The sequence below is a fragment of the Colletotrichum jinshuiense genome, chromosome 4 (assembly GCF_051148585.1).
Source record: "Colletotrichum jinshuiense chromosome 4, complete sequence".
Taxonomy (NCBI): domain Eukaryota; kingdom Fungi; phylum Ascomycota; class Sordariomycetes; order Glomerellales; family Glomerellaceae; genus Colletotrichum; species Colletotrichum jinshuiense.
The window spans coordinates 3,523,222-3,545,964 of NC_139311.1; the positions used below are offsets into that span (position 1 = coordinate 3,523,222).

The following is a 22,743-nucleotide window of genomic DNA, read 5'->3' on the forward strand; positions in this document are numbered from 1 at the left end:
CTGGAGCGAAATCCCCTGCTTCATAACATAACAAAAACAAGTCCACATTAGAACTCCAGTTTTCTCCCAAACCCGCCGTTCTTCTTTTCCCCAAAGCCAGTAAATCTCATGTGCCGTACAGTTGTTCTCTCACCGCGCATCTCGTTGCGGCGATGAGTCTTCTGTCACTTCCTCAAACTCCAGCTCCCAACGGTCAACCTCCTTGAATTTGCGTGCAGCTTGTTTTAACTCGTCGGCACTACGAGTTGGGTCACTGCTCTCCTGGCTCTCAAAGGCGTCGTCCTGGATAGGAGCAAAGCTATCACCTTCAACCCCGGCCTCGGCCTCAGCCTCCGTCTCGCCTTCGGTCTCAACTTCACCTTCGCCCTCATTCTCCTTGTCTGAAAGACGGCGGCTGTAGGTGCGCGTCGAGGGGCGGTTACTTCCTGGCGTCGTCTTGGATTTTGCTGCTGATGTGGCTGCTTTAGCACCACGAGAGGGCGGCCGGTTGGCCGTGCTGCGATCGAGTGGTGTTGCTTTGGCCCGCCGAGCACGTGTGCGCGCATTGATGTAAGACAGTTCGTCGTCATCTTGTGCGAGGTTCGAGGCGTCGATTTCTTCCTCCTCTGACTCCTCCATGCCGTACGGGTCTCGGGTCTTCTTTTGACGTCTGCGGGGTAGGAGGCCGGTGAGATCCGCTGTGGTGACCTTCGGCGACTTGGCTTGCTTCTTCTGCCGCGACTTATTTCTTGTCGCTGGGAAGTTGGGAGAATGTGTGAGAGAAGGCGGCGAAGAGGCATCCGAGACGTTGCCGTCTCGCACTGGCGTGGTTGGCGACGCGCGACGACGGCGCTGTTTGGCGAGAGTACGAATGTCTGGCCATGCCTCATTATTATCTTCTGAGTCGCTGCTCTCAGGGGGTGCCATTATCTCATCTTGGTTCGGGGTTACTGGCCGAGGGAAAGCGGAGGGTCGTGTGGGAGTAAGGACTGGTGAGGGCAATTCTGAGAGCTCCGAGTCGCTGTCGTCGGCTTCCAGTCCCGGCTCCAGCTCAGGCGCAGGCTCGGTTCGTGAGGCTTTACCAGGCCGAGCCTCCTCCTCAAGGCTTTCTATACTCTTTCGCTTGCGTGAGTTGGCACTCGACGTGGGCTCAGCATCCTTTGCGGGTTGAGAATCCGGAGCCAAGACTTGCTGAGACTCTGACTCGGGTTCCGTTGCTGGAGGAGGTTGTGTTCTGCGCCGGTTGTTGAGGGGTGTTGACTCAGCCTCCGGTTCGAAATCGTCGCCAGCCTCGTCCCCAGACTCGGGTTCAGACGACAGCTCAATAGGTCGCTGCGCACGCTCCTTCTGCGCCGTCCCCAAGATGCTTGGCTCCCTTTGACGACGCTTAAACATTCCGATGTTGAAGGTCGAGCTAATGCCTGGGGTACCGACACCGCGACTGCTTGGTCTAATGGGGGCATCGTCCTTGTTGATGCTGATGCTTGGTGCGCGGCCCCGACGCTTGAAGTGACTAACACTGAAGGTCGAGATGTCAGACCGTGGCGCGCTAGGGGGGGCGGCATCGTCGTCATCTTCTCCAAGTGTGGTGTCGAGTCCTTCAAACATGTCGTCATCCAGGTCCAACCCCGTTGTGTCCCTGCGCTGTTGAACAGGTGTCGCACGCGTCTTTCTGCCCAACTCGACAGGTGAATCGGATTTCTGCGGCTCGCTCGTCTTTCCCTTAGAAGACGTTGTGTCGATTTCGTCCGCCGGCCTGCTCAGAGCCTCCTCCCGCGCATGGCTGGCCTTCTCCAGCACCTGCCTCTGGCGCAAGCTGGGGCCTCTGCGCAGACGCGAGGCTACACCTTCCTCCTGATGAGACACACCGTCTCCGTCATCTTTCTGAAGCTCTTTCCGGATGACCGAGTGTTCGCGATCGCTGTGGCTATATATGTCGCTGCCTGAGGCGGGCGCGGGGCTGGACTTTTCTTCCGGCGCAACAACCGTGGCGGCGACGGCCTGGGTAGGTGCACGACGCGCTCGTTTGGGTCGCGGCATGGTCAAGACTGTTATTGATTATGGATCGATACTCGGAGTAGATTGTCGTTCAACAGGGTGGTTATTTGTAATATTAAAAAGCCTGACACAATATGTTAGGAGGGGGTGAGGGGGCCAAGCTGAGATAAGTATGGTTGGTCGAGGGTCTGTGATATTTTGATGTGGTGTGTGGAGGAAACGCTTGCGGGACGCGTCGCGCACTCGAACCTTGCTTGACCCGGATCGCGACCCACCCCCCAAATTGAAAGCAGGGAGCTAACGCCACAGCATCAGCCACATCTGCGACCTGAGCACTGGCAATTGACGTGAACTGTCTGATCCATTACGTCGTCATGGCGATCGGAGCTATGCTGAGAACCAAATATGCTTTTTGTTCGAGAAAAAAGGTTTCATTAAGAGCTGAGACCTCGGCCTCTGCCGTATTTACACCCAATCCAAGTCTATCTCAGGTATTTTGCATATCATCCCATCCTTGAACCCTGACTCTATCTTTTCTGGTATACATGGTGGTTTTTTTTTTATACATGTGTTGTACACTTCTGTGTTCCCCGTGTCATGGGGAGGGACACTAAATGAGAGCCTGGCCCATGAACATGCTCTCCTTGACCTCGGAAACGACATCCTTCTTGTCGTCCTTTCCAACAAGCACAATGCCTCTTCCACGCCGTCCCATACGCCCAGCTCTTCCTAGACGATGGATGAAATCGATGGTCGTATGGGGAACATCGTAAAGAATAACATGTCGGACAGCCAACGTGTCAATACCTCTGGAGGCAAGATCGGTAGCAACAATGACCTTGGTGTTGGGCAGCGACCGCTTGCCTGGCACAGAGGTCTCGGACGACACTGATCGCAAGGGCTCTGACGACGTGAATGAAGCCAGCATCTCGGACTGGCGGTTCTCGGCCGTGTCTCTGTTCAGTGCAACAGCATCGATACCCTTGGACTGAAGATATTCGGCCACCTCCTGCGTCTTCTCGCGCTCGTTGACAAAGACCATTATGCGTCGGACGTCAATTTCGCCCTGAATCGGGCCTTCATGCTTCGACGCCTCACGACCGATAGTGTAAATGGCATCGGCACATGCCAGGTTCTTGTTGTTGCGGTAGGGATCCTTAACGACATCAATGACACCAAGCTGAACTCTTCGTGGGATGGCATGAAGATTCGGCGTAGTGATCCGCGTCATGTTAGGGAAGTTGGTCGCCAGGTAGTTGTCCAATCTCTTGGGGATGGTCGCCGAGCACAGAACGAACTGCTTCAGCGATGGCATCGCTCTGTCGATGATTGTTGTGGTAACAGGCGCGAAGCTTCGATCGAACAAGGAATCCGCCTCGTCAACGATCAAGTGGCTGACCTGAGAAAGAATGTTGGGGTCGGAGTCTGCAATCGAGGCCAGCAAGTGAGGCGTCGTGATAACCATGTCGATACCACGTGGCGAGTACAAGTTGCGCTGGATCGTGGCTGCGCTGAGATTGGCCGACAGCTTCTCGGACTTGAACTTGACCGCGTGCGAGAGGGTCTTGGCCACTCTGCCGACCTGGTCGACGAGTTCTGCAGAAGGGACCAGGACCACAACGCGAGGTCTTGCCATGGTTGGATGAGGCTCGTCAAACGTGGAAATCTTCTTCGACTTGGAAGCCCTCTCCCTCGCCTTCTCCTCCTCGAAACGCTTCTTGTACCCCTGGATATCAGCGTTTTCCTCCTCGGCAATCTTCATGGCGTTAACGGCAGGCAGCATATATGCCAGCGTCTTTCCAGATCCCGTTTCAGCGGCAAGGAGAAAGTCCTGCCTTGTTTCGCCCCTAACTTTGAACACGCTGGACTGGCCCAGCATGGCCGGGATCGCGAGTCTCTGGATAGGCGTCGGCTTGATGTCCACCATGCCTCGCAAAAGATCGTCGTTGATGCCGGTCTTGAGAGCAGGCAGGAGGTTGAATTGGTCGAATGCCTCATATTCCTGCATCTTGTCCTTCAAATGATTTCTCTTTCCGTACGATACGCCTGCCAAAGACCGTTGCATCTTCAGTGCTTTTCTCGGGTCCGACGAGGTCTGGGATTCGCCTCTGCTAAACCTGTTCGACGGCGCCTTCGAGGTGGATGGGCGTGCGGCGCGGCGAGGCGCTTCGGGAACTCTCGCAAACCTCTGGTTCATACCGCCAAAAGGTCCCTCGACAGGTCGTCGCGGAGGTCTGGCATCTCGGTTTCGGGGTTGCGCAACGTTGTCTGAGAGAACCATGCGCGAGGGCTTCTCTTTCGCCGCTGAACGGTAACCGGCATTTTGCGTGAACCATGGCGAGGTCGTCAGTCGAGGAAAGGGTTGCGGCCGCAGTGTCAATTGACATCTGGGGCATAGCGATGCCAATGTCCTGGGCGGCATGGTGGGCGGTCGCGATGGAGATGGCGCTGGGTCGTGGTGATGGAAGAGCAACGAGCGCCACCCCTGGCCGGCGAAATTTTAGAGCTCAGTTCAAGATTTCTGCGCCTACCCCCACGTAATCGGCGTGGTCTAAGCTCCGTGCCGACTGCTCTCAGCGCCACCTCTGGGGTAGTGCATGTGCGCCAGGCGTGGCCAACAAACGCGTGGCATGTTCACAATGAATCTGTAGCACCGCTAATCGAACTCATGATGAACGACAAAGAAATCTATTTGGGTCCGTCATTTCGCGTACATGTAGACTCGCACTTTAGACTCGAGAATGCCAACAGACCATATGCTGTGTCTCCAGTGATACCTACTGGAAGTGTGTACTTTGCTACCGCAGGTATTAAGTTCTGAACAAACTTCCCTTCACAAAAGCAAAAATGCGAATGCAATGAAAGGGATATATAGTCCCTTGTACGCAGGGCTGGACAGCTTTCTGATCGTTTCCAATCCTAGAGGGCGGCGGACTTGCCGTTTGTCTTGGCCAAGAATCGATCTCCCGCAGTTGTTGCTGGGGCTGTGACCCCCAGCTAGGAACCATCTGGGCGTTTTAGGCCTTTGACGCCCCCCAATTCCACACTTCACCGAATCCGCCATCCTAGTCCCGTGGGACCTTCCTCTATCGTTCAGCCCCATTCACCACTCAAAGGGGGTCTCCAATTCAAATAAGGTCAGCCAAGGTATCTAAACCTCCTTTGTCTCCATCGTCGCCCGACGTCAACCTTTTCCCTCGCTATTGCTTTCTTTCCCACCTGGACCCCACGTCCTCCACAACCCATCGGCAGTCAGGTCAAAAGCATGAGTATCCGAAGGTGACGAAATAGAAGCAATGAGTGCCGATCTCTTGGACCTCGATAGCTTCTACCAGAGCCCTCCGCCACAGCAACAGCAACCGGGGGGCCAGCAGGGCCAGCCGCAGCAGCAACGCCCGCAACAGGTCACGGCATCGTCGACTGACCTATTTGATTTTGCATCATTCAGTAGCAACAACGTCAGCAGCAGACCCGCGGCAGCCTCATCCCAGCAAACTCAGCCATGGCCCAGCTTGGATACACAGCAACCAAGTGGTGCTAGCGGTGGCAGCAACGGCGGATGGGGCGACTTCGGCTTGTTCTCATCCGGCTTCACGTCCTCAACCACGCAGCAGCAACCAAAGCAGACGCAGCATGACGCCGACGACGATGATGGTTGGGGTGACTTTGAAGTTGCGGAGCCCACGCCCACTCAACGCTCATTCGTGATCCCCCCACAGACGAATAAGGCGAGGGCATCGCCGCCGCCCCGGACTCGCATTGCGCGCGCCTCAACATTTGATCTCATGACGAACAATCTCGTCAATGTCGTCGACATGCCCAAGGGCTCGGGTTTGTCGCCGATACCGAGCCCGGGACTCCCGTCGCATAACCTGCAGCACAGCCCGAATCTCGCAGGTTTTCCCGCGAGGCAACCTAGCCCTAACCCAGGGCCGTCGTGGCAGCAACCAAACCGACAGCAGAGCCCAGGGCTTCCGTGGCAAACGACGAGCTCCAAGCCTCCAGCCAGTCCAGGGTTTACGTTTCAGACGTCTTCTGCAAAGCCGCCTCCGAGTCCTAGAGGTCGCAGCCAGGTGTCCGGGGTGCAAAGAAAACCAAGCCCCAAGCCAGTCAAACAGTCTGATTCGAACATCCTATTTGATGCAGAAGAGTTTGAGCTTCAGGGAGGTAACGACGACGACGATGATGATGAGTTTGGCGATTTCGAGACTGTGCAGACCCCCTTTCCGGGCGGAAATATGAGCCCAACTCTAGATTCAAGACCTGCTCAACAGCAACGACAACAGAGGTCACAGCCACCGCCGTCTATGGACCTTCTCTCTCTCGATGACGACCCTCTGCCGGTTTCTCAACCTCCGCCGAAGAAGCCGCAGCTTTCCTCCTTGAACCTCACTACTCCCGCCTCTCCGTATCCTCAGGCGCCCAAATCTCCATCATTCCACGAACGCAACCCCTTTCCGGGGCTAGGCCTCACCACGCCAACTTCTGCAGACTTTAAAAAGGACGAGAAGAAGGATGAGAAGCCCAACTCCCCAACGCCCATTACGGCCTGGCCATCGTTTGGACAAACTTCACCCCAAAAGCCGACCGCCACCACAAAGTCTTCCACTTCCACCACTGTCAAGAAGACACAGGGGGAGGACGACTGGCCGGATTTTGAGGACTTCCCAGACGACGAGCCGTCCGCCATTGACTCCTCCAGGCCTCCAGAGAGTTGGGATTGGGACACAGTCGACGGCGTCAAGCCGGCACCTGCAGCTCCGGCCGCCACCAAGAAAAGGACGGGACAGCCGAAAGCAGAAACACAACCACCCCCCGAGGCCCGCGACGACGCCCCGCCGCCCATCAATATCCCCCCTCCCTCCGTTCTCCTCTCCATCTTCCCTGAGCTCCTTGACCTTGCAAACTCATCCCTCTTCAAGCCCCTCTCGGGTCAGATGGCTCCCATCAAGAAGCGCATCCTTTCAGACCCTGCCACCGTGACCTTCCTCCGCTCCTATCTCCTCCTGGCCACCGTCGCAGCTCGCATCATCGCCGGCCGCAAGCTGCGCTGGCACCGCGACAAGTTCTTGTCCCAGGGCATGGCCATCTCGGCGGCGGGCGCAAAGGGCATGAAGCTCGCGGGCGTCGACAAAGCTCAGGCGGCGCGCGAGGACCGTGAGGCGGCGGACGTCGTGGGCGTGTGGAGGGAGCACGTCGGCCGGCTTCGTTCAGCGGTCGCGGCAGCAAACTCCACGCTCAAGTCGTCGCACGATCACCTCCGCGTGCCCGAGATCAACGAGACGATACCAGTCTCGACGGCCAAGGTCGTTCCGACGGCACCCAAGCCATGCATCATTTGCGGACTGAAGCGGGACGAGCGGGTGAGCAAGGTGGATGTTGACGTCGAGGATAGCTTTGGGGAGTGGTGGGTTGATCATTGGGGCCACAGGGCTTGCAAGAACTTCTGGGTTGAACATGAGAAGCAGCTACGACAGAGATGAGGAAGGTGATGTAATGGGGTGGCGGGGTTTTATCCAAGTTGTATATACTGAACATACATGGCACCTCGAGTGCTTCATTTTTTTTGCACATATCGGGCGGCGTTTCGACAACGCCCAACTTCTAGTTTGAGTAACAGATTTACTATTTTTCCTGCCTTGCCCACGTGGTCATGACTGTTTCCGTGATGTTTGCTCGCCCGACATTTGATCGGCTGTTATGCGCATCTCCCGCTTGACGTCGGCTACCGGACGTCAGGGTATCCCGGCTGCGCCAAGTGTCGCATGCAATGCGGTCCACGGCATACTATAAAAATGTGCCAAGTGACCGTCACATGACGGGGGCAGTCAAGGGAGCCAGCCCAGAAGCGACCCTGTACCCCAAGTGCTACCATAGCAACGCAGCGAGTCTCGCCTCTCCTTGCCAGTGCCGCGAAGCGCAGCCAGTCTGGGCGGCCATCGAATGAGGGAAGACGATGCTGGCATTAGCGACGAGACTACTGCACCAGAGGCTACGTGAGGGCTGCTTTGAGGAGCGGCTTCCTCGTGGGGATGCCGACAAACCCCACCGCCGGGGGTTATCGGCTGGCCAATCCGGGCTGCTGGGGAGGCAGAGTCCTCGAAGGGTTGACCATTGGCATTGCGTCCTTTTGGGATGGAGGGTGCAAAATGTGACGGATGGCCGGATACTAGTGAGATGGCGGCGACGGCATCGTATGTGGCGGCCGGCTGCGTGAGTGGGGGGGCTGGGATAGAAGGAGCATGATGCAGCTCTCCTGGCTGGATTGTGTAATCAGGTAAGGCAAGCAAGGCAATGCAATATCCGCGCAGTCCGGACGGTGATGGACGCTGCAGCACCGGGTTACACAGCAGGGCGAACCCTCTTATTACAATAGCCAGGCAATTATGGTGAAATGCATTATGGTGAGCCGATACAACACATGCCCCCATATGATGGAAATTATACCATGACGGTTTAACAGGTTATGAGCTGCTGCCAACATCGAGACCAGAGGGAGGCTGGATCTGCTGGTAACGTCGTCTTGCCAGTTGTCGGCCGCAGCAACCTGCCGCCCAACGTATCAATAAAGTAAAATGGGCGGAAGCCAAGCAATCAGGTTCGTTGGTACCCGCGCTAGATCGAGACGACGCACACTGCAGCAACCGTGACGTGTGGAGCAGCAGCAAAGGGCTCCCTGTTGATCAGGGCGTGGGAGGTGGGAAGTGGCCAGCCGTTGGGACCTGGGGCCCGGGGCGCTCCATGCGCTGCGTCTCGGGCCTGCGACGGCTGCGGAGGGACATATGTCAATGAGGTGCAGCTGCGAGTGCGAGCCGACCGAGAGGACCAGCCAGAGACGGAAAGGACACGCTCGGGCAAGCGCAGCTGTCTGGCCGCATGTCGCACGTCTGGCACACAATTACGGTATGGTGGGCAGCTCGATTGGACACTTGACCGACTAAGTTGCTTGAAAATCAATGTTCCGATGCGGCCGGGTCAGGCATCATCGGATCCCGGAGAGACTAGCAATGCGCATTGCGTTGAGAAATTCAAGACTGGAATGGATGTTTGATTTGAGACGGTCGGGAATGCTTCTTCCCTGTCGTGGTCCCTGGCGGGGATCAGTCGGACAAGAGCTCCAGCACCTCAGGAGGCCGCCTGCTATGTAGATACTAATATTACCCAGAGTTTACACCCCGCCCTTGGTGAGGTGTAAGTGGTGAGAAAGAGAGAGGAAGAAAGTGTTGCTACCTTGCAAAGTTATCGCGGTGACGAATGAATGGTGTGCGCATTCGTGTGAAGGGACAAGCAGAGAGAGAGCTTGGGTGCGGCAGCTGCTGAGGTCTCGTCTCGCCCACATCACCTAAGTAACGTCTGCACTGCGGAAGTGCAAGAGGGGTTCCCGTCTCTTGGAAGAATGGGAAGAGATCCATCCCAGAGGGGAGGACAGAGCCCGGGTGCTAGGTAAGCTCCATGTCGCGTGGAGGGGTCCAAGGTGAGAAGTACCATCTGGATACAGCCAGGGAAGCATGTGCAGGAGGGGCAGGATACCTGCCTTGATTGTGGCCCTAGCGTCATCGGATGTACAGTCACAGCAAACTTGCGCAGATAGAGTACACGTGATCTGGTACCGTAGGGTGGGGCCCTGAGTAGCCGCCGTTGGAGTCTTGAGGCGCATCCTGCCAGTCAATCACGTACCTGCCCTGTCTTCCCTCCCACTCAAGCCCTGCAAACGGTACCACTCCAGCAACAAGCTCCCCCAATTCTTGCCCAGCACACCTACCGGGAAGCTATCAAACCCACCCCCCCAATGATCCAAACACCAAAACGGTACCGCACTTTCCTTACTTCACCTTACCTTACAGTAAGTACTTGCCAGCCCAGTCAAGGGGAAGGGAAAAAAAAAAAACTGAGGCGCACTTTCCCTCCCTCAGTCACAATTACCTGCCGACTTTTCTCCTCCCATTTCTGCTCTCGCACTTCTTTTCGTCCTTCACCTCACTCTCCACGACCGACCTCACTTCTCCCCGGCCCCCCCAACTCTTCACCTCTTCACCTCACCCAACTCTTCCACAAATCTTCCTCGCATCCGCCTCACATCTCTCTCTTCCTCTCCCACAACACCCCCTCCACCTCTCTTCTACCCAACTCTCTACCTCGCTCCCACTTCTCCTCCTCTACCCCTCCAACTACCAACCCGATCCACCACCCACTTCATCCACCGCCTACCTCCCCGCGGGTGACTATTCACATCACATCGCAACTTCAGCCTACCAACCCCTTGCAGACCCAGCAATTCGTACTCCGGTACCAAGTAACTGACGGTCTTTCTCGCGTTGAGTTGCGTGCGACAATTAATTTCCCACCTATCTCACACATTTGTGGTTACGCACCTTCCGTGGTAGCTACTCAACCCCGCGCCATTCCTGCTCGCCAAAGTCCAGGAAAAAAATACCCAGGTAATTACTAGCACCACACAAACCCACCCCGCGCGCATCACCACTCTCCCCACCTCTTAATAGTGCAGCAGTCAACCACAGTCACCCTCCGAATGACTACCTATCATACTTCAATGGGCTTTTGCCTATAATCATTTATACCCTTCTCCTCTTCATGCGACCGCATTGAAATGTGTTGTATGCACAATTTCAACGGATTCGCATATTATCGCATCTGTTCTACACATTATCTTCTATTTGCGACTTTGAAACCCCCAGACCACGCCGCTTTTTATTACTTCATACGGGGCAAGCTTGCTAACTACCAATGCTAGGTTTCTCAGATAGCTAAGCGACTGCCGAGCTTTCTACTCCTACCTAGCCACACTTACCCGACCTTCGATCCACAAGACAGTCAATATGTCTGCCTCTCAGGACACCATCCCTTCCAACGGCAATGACCTTGTCGGTTCTCTTGACCAGCTCAAGATCGATGACGGAGAGCCCAGACTCGGTCCCGATGGCGAGCCTGCTCCCCGCACTGAAGAGGAGTACGCCCAAGCCCAGCTTACCCTTCGTGCCATCGTTTCCTCCAAGGAGGCCGGTGTGATCATTGGCAAGGCTGGCAAGAACGTCGCTGATCTCCGAGACGAGACTGGTGTGAAGGCTGGCGTCAGCAAGGTTGTCCAGGGTGTTCACGACCGGGTCCTCACCATCACCGGCGGATGCCAGGCCATCTCTGAGGCTTATGCTATCGTCGCTCGTGCTCTCCTCGAGGGCGCTCCTGCTATGGGCATGGGAGGCGTTGTGTCGAACAACGGAACTCACCGTATGTCTACTTGACTGTTCAGTTTTGGCAAGTTTTCGCTGACGGTTATTTTAGCTATCAAGCTTCTCATCTCTCACAACCAGATGGGAACCATCATTGGCCGCCAGGGTCTGAAGATCAAGCATATCCAGGACGTCTCCGGTGTCCGCATGGTTGCTCAGAAGGAGATGCTCCCTCAGTCCACTGAGCGCATTGTTGAGGTCCAGGGCACCCCTGAGGGCATCAAGGCTGCCGTCTGGGAGATCTGCAAGTGCCTCGTTGACGACTGGCAGCGAGGCACCGGCACTGTCCTCTACAACCCGGTTGTCCGCACCCAGCCCGGCACCACCTCTGCCGTTGGTGGCGGCAACAGCACCAGCACCAGCACCTACCCTTCCACTGGTGGTGGCCGCTCCAGCGAATACTCAAGCCCGCGGGTCATGCGCACTGGAAATGGTGCCGACTTCAGCAGCAGCAACAACGGTGCTGGCCGCCCTTACGGTCGCCGCTCCGACTCGGATGCTGCTTCTCGTGGCCCCCCCACTCACGATGAGAACGGAGAGGAGCTCCAGACTCAGAACATCAGCATCCCCGCTGATATGGTTGGCTGTATCATCGGCCGCGCTGGCAGCAAGATCTCCGAGATCCGCAAGACTTCCGGTGCACGCATCTCCATTGCCAAGGTAAGATAACCCCACGCCTTGCACCATGTCGTTCAAAACAACTGACCGGTCTAGGCTCCTCATGACGAGAGCGGCGAACGCATGTTTACCATTATGGGAACTGCCAAGGCTAATGAGTCTGCTCTGTTCTTGCTGTACGAGAACTTGGAGGCCGAGAAGATGCGCCGCCAGACCGCCAACTCTCCCGAGTAAAAAAGAAAAGCGTTGCCATTCTCGTCCCTTTTTCGGTTTGCTGTCTACCTTCGGACACTGAACATTGCAGACTTTAGCCGCAAGGCTTGATCTCTTGGGTGAGAGGTGTGAATTGCACACACAACATCTCTCGGGGACGCGACAAAACTCTTTTTCATGAAACTTTTCCAAATTTCCTGGGCTGTCGGACAGCACAGGCATGCGCACAACAACAACAACACAACATTGGTCGCCGGAGTGGGACCCCAACTTTCACTTTTCACTGTTGCGCATCACTCGGTTGCTTTTTTGGAGGAAGGTCCTCCGGTCAACGTTTGGGCAGGCAAAAGACGTCCCTAGGTCTACGGACAGGGATTCTTGTATTCAGCCTTCCGGAACTGAACATACGGCATGACTTATGATTACCTCACGCGGATACCTCTTTAAAGCAGAGTTGCTGCTTTGAAGCATTAATAATGAACATCGGCCAGCAACTCATTGCACCTCCTACCCTTGAACTGTCTCCCATCCCCTCTTCTACCTGGACCGAAAACATCTTCAATGGCCTACACATTTTCTGCTGGTCTTGGGCTATGGAACTCTTTGACGCTTCTGGTCTTGGTTTTATTTCCGACGCCAGGAGAATTCTAGATAGTACAACAAACCCATAGCTAGGCAGACACAATACCTTTGAGCAAGGCCGCCCACAATCATGAGACTCATGCAATTATGTGATGTGTGTGGAAACTGTAGAAGATGTTATATGGAGAGGTTGGCAGTGAATACACACTTCAAAAATTGATGCTTGTTCCTCCTCGTAGATTAGCCTGTCCTTTGTATGGCCATCGACAAACTGTGACATATTCCACTTTTGTGGAACGATTGTCACAAATTCCACATTGAAGTTTTGCAGTCGTGAGGCAACTTCAGGATGCAGCTCCAATTTTGCACAGACGGCACATCGTCCAGGATCAAGATGCGATCCTCTCGTGATTGGCCAATTCCAGGCGGGGTTCTGGGTACCTGGTGGTGATGCCGATCTGGAGAGGAGGCACCGGGTTAGGCTGGCTCCTAATAAGGTTAGGACAGCTGCAAACAAGCAGCGGAGGGACCCTGAAGAGGCTTGAGCGGAAGGGGTGGTTCGGGGGTCCTAACGGGTAAGCTCTCCACCTTATTTTTAATTTTGGGATGAAGCCAACCTGTCATCTGCCGGTGTGCTCATCGACCTCGACATTCTGCATTCGCTCTCTGCACCTTCGTGTCCACATTTACTTTCTTTCTTGGTGCATCTCGGCTTCAACCTCGTTCGGAATTCAAAGACACTCGCCTGTTGCGCCGTTTTTTATCACTTACCTTTTCCTTCCCATTCAGATCACCGAGGCCACGCATTCAGACGTTGTCGCTCGTCGAGTTCCATTCCTTTCAGCCGTCACGAACGTTTCGCGCTTGGCGACCTAGTTGCGCTCTCTATTCCTTCTCTTCTTCGACGCACTTATCCCGACAAAGAGGGTCGTGAGGCAAATCTCTCGTCATGGCGCGCTCGAAGCAGGCCACCCCTATCCGCCGACAGACGTCGTCCGAATACTTTAGCAAGCAGGACACCCTCACGCGAACGCCCAGCCATGGCAACGGAGCCACGACGACGAAGCCCGGCAGCAAGACGGCCGCGCCCGCTGTTGTTGAAGCAAAGGAGGCCGGCGCGTTGCAGATTCTGATCGCTGTCGGCGGTATCTATGCTTCATTGTACGTCGCCAATTTGTCCCCCTATATTTAGGAGAAGCAACTGACGTTGGACTCTGCGTGCGCAGTCTGACATGGGCCTACCTCCAAGAGAAGCTCACGACAACACCCTACGGTCCCTCCTCCAAGCCCGAGGTCTTCAAGTACCCCGTCTTCCTCAACACGATCCAGTCCCTCTTCGCCGCCACCACGGGCCTAGTATACCTCTGGTTCTCCTCGCGCAACGCCGCTTCTCTCCCGCCCGTGTTCCCTTCGAGGGGCATCGTCTTGCCCCTCGCGCTCGTCGCCGTCACTTCCTCCCTCGCCTCCCCCTTTGGCTACGCCTCCCTTGCCCATATCGACTACATCACCTTCTTGCTGGCGAAGTCCTGCAAGCTTGTCCCAGTCATGCTCCTCCACACCACCTTGTTCGGGAAGCGATACCCCCTGTACAAGTATCTCGTCGTTGCTGGCGTCACCGCGGGCGTCGCCGTCTTCACGTTGCACTCGGGCAGCAAGAAGAAGAAGTCGATCGTCAACCCGGATGCAAACATGCCCTGGGGCATGCTCCTGCTCTCCATCAACCTGCTGTTTGACGGCCTCACCAACAGCACGCAGGACTACATCTTCAGCACTTTCAAGGGCTACACCGGCCCGCAGATGATGTGCGCCAACAACCTCATGAGCACGGCCGTCACCTTGGGATATCTGCTTCTGAGCCCCTGGCTCGTCCACACGGGGCTGGGCGAGTACCTCGGCATGGACGTCGCCGGAAGCGCGGGCGAGCTGACGGCCGCGCTGGGCTTCATGGCGCGCTACCCTGCCGTGTGGTGGGATGTCTTGGGCTTCGCGGCGTGCGGCGCCGTTGGACAGGTCTTTATCTGTGAGCTTTTCCTGCCCTTCTCGATCCGCTTTGGTTCGTCATTCTGCCTTTTCAGCCGACTAACATTGCCACAGTCTACACCCTTTCGACCTTCTCCTCCGTCCTTCTCGTCACCGTCACCGTCACCCGCAAGATGGTCACCATGGCCCTCTCCGTCTTCGCCTTTGGCCACAGCCTCTCCAGCATGCAGTGGCTCGGCGTCTCCCTCGTGTTCGGCGCCATCGGCGCCGAGGCGCAAATCGCCACCAAGGAGAAGCGGGCCAAGGAGGCGGCGAAGCGGGCCGCCGCCGCCGGAAAGACGCAGTGAAATGGGCGTCTTTTACTCAGAACCTTCCCGGCCACTCCCGACATCAATCGTCACTTTCTACGAATTTACATAAATAAACCACCCTGCGCGTGGACGCCGATGGCATATATTCCGAACCATTGTTGTTATCCCCTGTCCCGTTGTGGGTATCACGTCCAGAAGCAAATTCTCAGTCTCTGGGAAACTAGAACAATAGAGTAAGAAGGCAATACGGGGCAAAACTAGAGATGGACGCTGTTGGCATTATGTGTTTGAGGGAGGAGATCAGAGGGAGTACTGTATATTTCTCGGTTTCTATCTAGTCTTTTCATCTTTTTTCCTTTTCTTCTTTCTTTCCTTTTCGTACCTGATTGCATCATCTAAACTTCTGAGATATCCAAACAACTGTTACAAGGAACCCCCCCCCAACTCTCATACCTGTAAATATACATAACACGTACACAAATACACACATACACACGCAGAATTAGAGCATTCAGTAAGGGTCCGGACTGTTGCCCCCCATCTGGGCGAAGAGGAAGACTCCAGGTTGGTTGGTTTGAGAACGGGTGGAGAAATGCGGTTTCCACCAGTTCCATTCTTTGAGGGCGCAATCGTAAACATGCACATATACACACACAGCCAGAAATGGATCAAAAGATTGACACAACGTGTAACTTCTCATTTTTGAGTCATCTACGTCTCTCTCCCCCCTTCTCCCCCTCCCGCCATGCAGTCATGGTATCCTCGTTCTCATCCTCCCCGCTTCCAATCGAACCCCCCGAGACTCCATATGCGTTGCGGCAGTCATCCGTAGATAGACCTGCGAAGAAAAAACCTGAACTTGGAAACAAGACAGAAAACATGACGGTGTCTTTTCGGGTGAAAATGCTGTTGACGACCATCCTCTCCAAGTCAAACCAGTCCCCGTGGGGAAAGGACCTCGTGAGCAACCTGTGTACCAATCCCCTCCCAACTCCCTGGTGATAAAATAAAAATAAAAAAAACGTCGAAACCCAAAGGACAAAAAAAGACTGCGAGAAAGCAAGATGGCCGAACCCCGTTTCCTTGCCTATCCATGTCCAAATGGGAAATTCGCTTCCCATCTTTTCGTTTCAATATTCGCACCCGAAGGATACGATTCTAGATTACACATTTCGGTTTATGGTATTTAAAGTACGCTTTTGCAGTGTTTTTTTGCGTGGCGAAACCGATCGCCAATTCGCCACTCGCTGAGAAGGCTTGAAAAAGACAAAAGAAATACCGGCTAAATGATCGCTGGGATTCTGGAGCCTCCGTCGTCGACGTGGTTCGGAAAAGGAACAAACGTCTCCATTTGGTTGTCGGCGGTGCTCGCAAGCGTTATCCCGTGGGGGTGGTTTTTTTTTTTTTGGTGTGCCATACGACTGATTGCCATGCCATATGTACCACCAGGCACAAATCAAGAAAGCGTCTTTGCTCGTTTGGCGTGCGCTTGTTTTGAAATCGGCTGCGGACTGATTGTCCTCAAACTTTGTATAATGTTTAGGGGGGTTCGCCGCCAGCCTAATTGCCTAGTAGCAAGGCACGTAGGTGACTAGTCGGTGTCGGAAATAGTAACAATTGGCCGGGGTTGGTTAGGTCGAATATCGCCGAATAGATCCAGTCACTGAAGCTTAGTGCTAGTCGCTAGTGGCGATGCATCCCGTCCTGGCTACGCTCATAGCAGCTCGTCAATAGACCTTACAATTGGCGTTTCACCCTTTGTAGGCGGACTTCTTGGGTCGGCAACCTGGGTGGGGCGCCCGAATGGGTAGAAAGGATCCCTGGGGAACATCGTTTCTCGAGGCGAGAAGAGGCCTTCGCTTGGGGTTGGCGGAACCTCGACAAATCGCATGCCTAACTCGCCGCAGGTACTGTGCAGGGGGTTGTTCGTCATTGTCTCGGCTCTGGGTGATAGAAGGGCTGCATCGTTAGGTAGCGCGCCAACCACGGCGACATGTCGGTCCATGTAGGCTGCCTCCTCCATGCCGTTTTCGTGTGATGGACCAAGGTTCAAGCTGGAGAACCCAAAGCCAGCCGATGGTCCAAATCGATGTGCCCCAAAGCCGGGCGACGGCGGCGGCTTGGAAAAAAATGATGATGACGATGCCAGGCCCGTATCAGACGGCGAAGGCTTGACCTGTGGGAGCAGGCGATCGACATCAAAGGTTCCAAATTTGGCAGAGTTGTTCTCGCTTTCTGACCAAGAAAAGCTGGACGGTGCTGATGAAGGTCCGGGTGATATTGACTGGCTGCCGGGCGTCGAAAGCCCTCTTGCGCGAGTAGGGCTACCTTTGTGCGGGCTCGCATTGCCCGAGCTGCCCTCCTTCTCCCCCGGAAGAGGAGCTGTGAGAGGTTCCTTTGGCGTGATGTCCATGGCGGCGTCAGCAGAGAGGGTCAAGCGGTGCTTCGTGGGGCTGTTGCGTCCAGGTCGCGGGCGGAAAGCCGATCCCGGCGAGGCCTTCTTCTTCGAGAGCTGCTTCTGGAAGTCTTGGAGGCAATACATGAGCTTCATGTTAGGGCTAATCCACTGGCTCTTCGCCTGAGCGGCGTAATAGGCGTCATTGACGCCGAGGGTGGGGTTCCGGTAAAGACCATACGCAATGATGAGACTGGCGGATCGGCTTGCACCTTGTTGGCAGTGGATGAGAACCTTCTTCCCCTCCTTGGTTCGTGATTCGATTGTTTCGCAGAGATGCATGAGGTCCTGCGCAATATCTGTGTTGTGATCCCAGGGCATGTGGATGTACTCTGGGTGTTTGACGACGAACGGCGTGGCCTTGGGCGTTGTCGGGGTTTCTATCCTGTCACTGGTCGGGAACTCAAAGGCCGTGGAAAAGCTGGCGCTTGACACGGCTGTGTCAGGAATGGGGCTGAGAACAGGCGGCGAATCCGACATGTGCTCGTCCGGCTTTGGCAAAGCCGCAAATGGGTTGTTGACTTCCCGTGCAACGTTGATGACGGTATCGAATTTGGATGCTTCCTCCGCTGTCGGCTCCAGATAGAGATAAACATTGTCCTCGTAGATGGCGATGGGGCCATCCGGATAGCCCGGAGTCTTCTGGTCCTCGTTGTTCTCGTTCTCATGATACGGCTCAAAGTCGAGGGCAGCGCGGCTCGCAAGCTGGGTCTTGATCGGGGACTCTTCCTCGACAATGGTCGTGTCGAATGAGGCGCCGATGCCAGTCTTTGTTGGTCTCAAAAACTCGGACAGACCCGACTCGTTCCTTTCCAAAACCTTGGGGAATCCCATTCCGCCCGGAGGACCGAAAGTCGCAGACTTCAGAGAAGGCAAGATGTGAGGGGACGATGTCGAGTGCTTCAGTGCGCGCCTCTGCAGAATGGGCGCCATTCCAGGCGTGCCGGGAACTTCGAGTGTATTCCGCATGACCAGATCCGACGTTTTGGTGTTGAGGCTCAGTTGGCTGGGCTTGCGCTTCATTGCCGGGATTGTTGGTTTGATGAAAGAGGGCGATGCAGGCTCGGACACGAGCGTCGCGGCCGTGTTGCTCATGAACGGCGGCTGGATGGACAAGCCCTTCATGTTCTTGGGTCGGCGTGGCGAAGGAGACGTCATGGGCCGACCAAAGCTCGAGATTTCCGTCGCGCCCATTGTGTTCAACGAGGAGAGCGGTGCAAGACCGCCAAAGGATGTGGCCGGGAAGGAGCTGAGGGGTATTAAGTTGACGGGGGAATCCGGGGAAGATGAAGGAGACGGGTCGGACAAGGGGGACGAATCACTTGTTGACAGCGTCGTCGTGGGCGAAGACTCTGCAGACTCGGACGCCTGGGTGGAAGTGCTGTCGTGGTGCTTGTGCATAGGATCTGACGGCATGGTCGGTCGGAGGTGCTGGACCGGGTTGGTCAAGGGCTTTCCAGCGGCCTCCATCTCGATCAACTTGGGGTCGACAAGAGTGACTGTTTCCTGGGCGGCGATGGTCTCTGCGTCAAGGTCGAAGACTGACATGAAGGAGGGGATTTGATCCTCGTAGACCCGTCTGGCGGCTGCTGACGGCATGGTTTTGTGCACCTTTGGAATGGGCTGCCCGTATCCCTTCTCTCTCTCTCTTCTCTTGCGCGAGGGAAACGTGTTGGCGGCAGTCTCGGGCGACGAGACTGTGAGGGCCACGGGGGGCAGCGTTGGCGTAATGGTGAAAGAAATTGTGGCGGTTGTGGTTGGAAGGAGCGAAATCGCGGGTGGTGAAAAATATCGTGAGCGATGCTAGATCGGAGGACAGCGCTGCTGAATCCCGTCACTGCTTTTCCTCCGCGGGGTGGTGGTCCAGTCTCGGCAGGACCGAAGTGTCCTATTATGTACTCCTCCTCGTACTCGGGGCAGTGCCGCTATGTGCGCAGAGCCCGGTGACCAGTGTCGCGACAAGAATAGGTCGGGACGATGGGGCGGGCGGGAAGCGGACTGCTCGTATGCGGCGGGGCCTGGAGTGGGTGGGTTGGGTTGGGTGAAGTCGTCGTGAAAGTCGGAAGAGTAGAGGATGAAGTTAAGTGGAAGAGAAAGTAATAAGTGGTTGTTGGTGGTGGAAGAGAATGGAGGATAGAGAAAACAATGGCTAGTGGTCACGACGAAAACGGCGGCTCGGGGTTAGCACATGCTGTAGGAGAAGAGATGTGGCACCGTGCAGTCAATACGGATGCATGGACGGACAGGCGGGTAAGGTAAAGGATGCTGCAGCTTCAAAGCGCCGGACCAGAATCGAGGGTAGGTAAGGTAGAGAATAAGAGAAGGGATTGGGGAGGGAAAAGTGTGGTGGAAGTGGTGTCTAGTTGTGAGTTGAATGGAAGGAAGGGTTCGAGGTTTGGGCCGGGAGGTGAAGGGGAGACGGGAGGAGTGAAGGGATTGGATTGGACGGGATGGGGCTGGATTGGGGGAGGCTGCGCTGCACCGCACGCAGGCGACTGGAGACTGGAGAGAATGGCTGTTCGGTCGCCCAGTCACTTTGCCCTCGTCGAACAGGAGCAGAATGGGCTGGGTCTGGCCTGGAGATGCTGGTCAAGTCAACGGGTGGTGGGAGGGTCCCCAGGGTTGGTTGCTGGCTGAGAACGAGGTGACCGGGGCAGGGATCCTTTCTGGGCTGCTAGTGGCTACCGCAGGAAGAGTGCAAGGTACGGCGGTACGTACCTCGCCTCCCCCCCTCTCTGGCTCTGTCTGAGGTTGGAGAGGAAAGCCAGGGTACATGCGTAGTGTACGTGCCTTTTGGTGCCGGGTCACCACGAATAGCATACGGTACGTACCGCGGTGTGGCTACCGCGTACGGAAGGCAGGCGTCGCACGAATGCTCACTGCTGCGAAGTGTGACTCTTGCCCTTACTCTCCGACCTCCAGCACAGCAGTCTATTCTCCGCCCGACACGATGGCAGCAGAGCAAAACGAGGGCCACGGCTGGTTGGTGGGGAGAACAAGGGACAGAGACACTGGGACGGCTGGAGAAGGGCAAAGCAAGATGCGAGTGAGCGCCGTAGCGCGTGCAGACCAGACCGGAGGGGCAGGGCCTGCCGGGGTCGGATCGGGTGTTAGTGCGGACTTCGTTCTGGTCTGCACAGCACTAAGCCGCCGCCATCGAAGGGACTTGGGCTGGTGCCCGTCCCTGGACTGGTTGTTGTTGTTTTAGAGCGGTAGTGGCATTTCGGCAAGTACAAGCTCATGATGAGTAGGTTGTTCCAAGGCATTCGAGCACCTGAGTTGTTGCACCATCACAGACAGGACAGGACCTAGTTCAACCATTGAGTGGTTAGGCTGGTGGCCTCGACACCTGCAGCATGCAGCGCAACAGACAGACAGACACACAGACGGACAGACAGACAGTCAGTCAGTCAGACTGGTGCCGCTGCCGCTGCCGCTGTTACTGTTACTGTTACTTCCTGCTGCCGACGCTGATTCTGATGAGGGGGCGTACTGAGCAACGGCTTGCCGCTGCCCTCATCACTCCTGCCGCTGCAAGATGCAAATGGTCCACGGTGACTGGCCACAGAGGCACTGTCGGCTCTGGCAAAGAGGCAGGGCCTTGCCCGGGACCACCAACGCAAGTGGAGCGGAGGCTTTTTTTTGTGGGGTGGAGAGCAGTGCAGCGCAGCGCAGCGAATGGAGCGATGCTGTGCAAAGAACCTTGAAGTGGAAGTGGAGGGAGTGTGATCCTGGGTGGGAGTGGGGCCTCATCGCGACTGGTGCGTGCTTTGCGAAACATAACCGGGGGCTATTAATAGAGTCCTAGGTGCATGCGCCTGCCTCCGCCGTCGCGCACCAGAGTCCGTCGGCGCCAATTTTGGGCCAATGGGGGGCGATGGAATCCGGCCTGGTGTGCTGCAGGGGATCTCTACGCAGTGCTAGTAATTACTGTTCTTTGGGGTTTTTGGGGTTTTAATTATTGTTTTTATTTGCCCGCTTCGCTCCCGCTGAGCCTACTGCCGCCGGGCCATACTCATTGTCGCGACTAACACTGCTGCTGCTACTACTGCCGCCTCTAAATTACCGCCTGCTCTCGCCACCACTGGGGGGGTTGCTTCGTCTCTCAGCTCAGTACGGAATGGATCTGCCAGGGGGGACCGGGGCTCTCTTGTCGCAGGAATAGGAATGCGCCGTCGCGGTTGCGGGTTTTACCCTCGAGCGCTCCTTGACGCTTACTTTATTTCCGACTCTAATCCTGCTTTCCCTCTCTTCTGATCTCTCTCTCTCTCTCTCTCTCTCTTTATACAGAGCAATAAAGAAGACGAAAAATAGGCCATGTCTTCAAGTCTGCTTACTAGGTACCTATGCAAAAGACAAAATTATGCAGTGCCATGTTGAGCAGCCGCTACAGCCAATTGCAATCGGCCGGGGAACACACAGAGTCACAGTAATCATATGCGCTACGCCAGCACTCGGACGCCTCTCCCTCAAACCATGCATCTGTTCAATAACAATTAACACAGGCCAGCTTTGACAGGCCCTGTCAACCGCCAGTAACAGGCTCCTTACCCGAAGTGTCAGCGTTGTCCTCGCTTGTGTGGAACCAAATGAGATCAGTCGCCAAACCTTTTGCCTTGCCCTGCTGCCCTGAACCGAACACCCTCGGCCTTTTCTTTCGAAAATGATCGTCCTCCTTGGTGCCTCGTCTCAGTTGTCAGATCGTTCTTGGCCCCAGTGTTTCCGAATGTCTGACTTCTCTGGAGACAAGTGCTCTGCTGCGGCGAGAGCCTCCCGGCGTCCTGTGCTTCCTGTTCCATCCTTGCACACAATACCGAGACTCTGGTGCCTGCACCACCCAGATTCCTTGCTGGAACTGACGAATTCCAATCCACACTCCCAAAGCCAAACAGCCCAGTGGGAGGTGGAGGGAAAGATTGGGGACCGTCCGACTCTATCGGCCGGGTTCCTGGGTTCGTCGAGAGTCAGTCACGTCAGTGTCAGCGAGCAATGTCGGCCGACTGTCGATCATTCCACCGCACCCGCAGTTGCATACGGACCGTCTCTTATGACTTTGACTTTGTCTCGACCGCCGCAATCTACAATTGCAATCTGCCATCAAACTATTTTTTATTTTATTTTATTTGAACGCACACACACATCAGAGAGGCTCCTGCACTTTGGTACTCTAGAACACGCAAACGTTCCAGGTCGAACCCCCCCCCCCCCCTTCCTTGCCGTTGGCAATGGCTGCGTGTCCCTCTGTAAATGCGGCCGTCACCAACCAACCACCGGTTTCAGTTTGAACCAGCTGCTACAGCATACATTGTCATGAAATACGCCGCCCCCATCTACGCGGTTCGGCGTTAGCCGCCAGACA

The 22,743-nt window shown here is 55.7% G+C and overlaps 6 protein-coding genes across 6 annotated transcripts; 3 read left to right on the top strand and 3 right to left on the bottom strand.

Moving 5' to 3' along the window:
- Positions 1-129: 129 nt before the first annotated feature.
- EsH8_IV_000873 (uncharacterized protein) lies at positions 130-2,019 on the bottom strand (the record flags this gene model as incomplete). The annotated part of the gene is made up of 1 exon (XM_083265763.1): positions 130-2,019. The coding sequence occupies one exon, from the start codon at positions 2,017-2,019 to the stop codon at positions 130-132; it is 1,890 nt and encodes a 629-aa protein (XP_083124658.1).
- A 568-nt stretch (positions 2,020-2,587) lies between these two features.
- EsH8_IV_000874 (ATP-dependent RNA helicase domain-containing protein) lies at positions 2,588-4,399 on the bottom strand (the record flags this gene model as incomplete). Its single annotated transcript, XM_083265764.1, has 1 exon — positions 2,588-4,399. The coding sequence occupies one exon, from the start codon at positions 4,397-4,399 to the stop codon at positions 2,588-2,590; it is 1,812 nt and encodes a 603-aa protein (XP_083124659.1).
- Positions 4,400-5,273: 874 nt separating this feature from the next.
- EsH8_IV_000875 (uncharacterized protein) lies at positions 5,274-7,460 on the top strand (the record flags this gene model as incomplete). The annotated part of the gene is made up of 1 exon (XM_083265765.1): positions 5,274-7,460. One exon carries the CDS (start codon positions 5,274-5,276, stop codon positions 7,458-7,460), a length of 2,187 nt encoding a protein of 728 aa, XP_083124660.1.
- A 3,354-nt stretch (positions 7,461-10,814) lies between these two features.
- EsH8_IV_000876 (KH domain-containing protein) lies at positions 10,815-12,077 on the top strand (the record flags this gene model as incomplete). Its single annotated transcript, XM_083265766.1, has 3 exons — positions 10,815-11,223; positions 11,278-11,885; positions 11,940-12,077. 3 exons carry the CDS (start codon positions 10,815-10,817, stop codon positions 12,075-12,077), a joined length of 1,155 nt encoding a protein of 384 aa, XP_083124661.1.
- A 1,510-nt stretch (positions 12,078-13,587) lies between these two features.
- Positions 13,588-14,965, top strand: EsH8_IV_000877 (UDP-galactose transporter HUT1; the record flags this gene model as incomplete). Its single annotated transcript, XM_083265767.1, has 3 exons — positions 13,588-13,799; positions 13,865-14,658; positions 14,733-14,965. The coding sequence occupies 3 exons, from the start codon at positions 13,588-13,590 to the stop codon at positions 14,963-14,965; spliced, it is 1,239 nt and encodes a 412-aa protein (XP_083124662.1).
- A 1,678-nt stretch (positions 14,966-16,643) lies between these two features.
- On the bottom strand, positions 16,644-18,983 carry EsH8_IV_000878 (dual specificity phosphatase; the record flags this gene model as incomplete). Its single annotated transcript, XM_083265768.1, has 1 exon — positions 16,644-18,983. The coding sequence occupies one exon, from the start codon at positions 18,981-18,983 to the stop codon at positions 16,644-16,646; it is 2,340 nt and encodes a 779-aa protein (XP_083124663.1).
- Between the last annotated feature and the right edge of the window lie 3,760 nt (positions 18,984-22,743).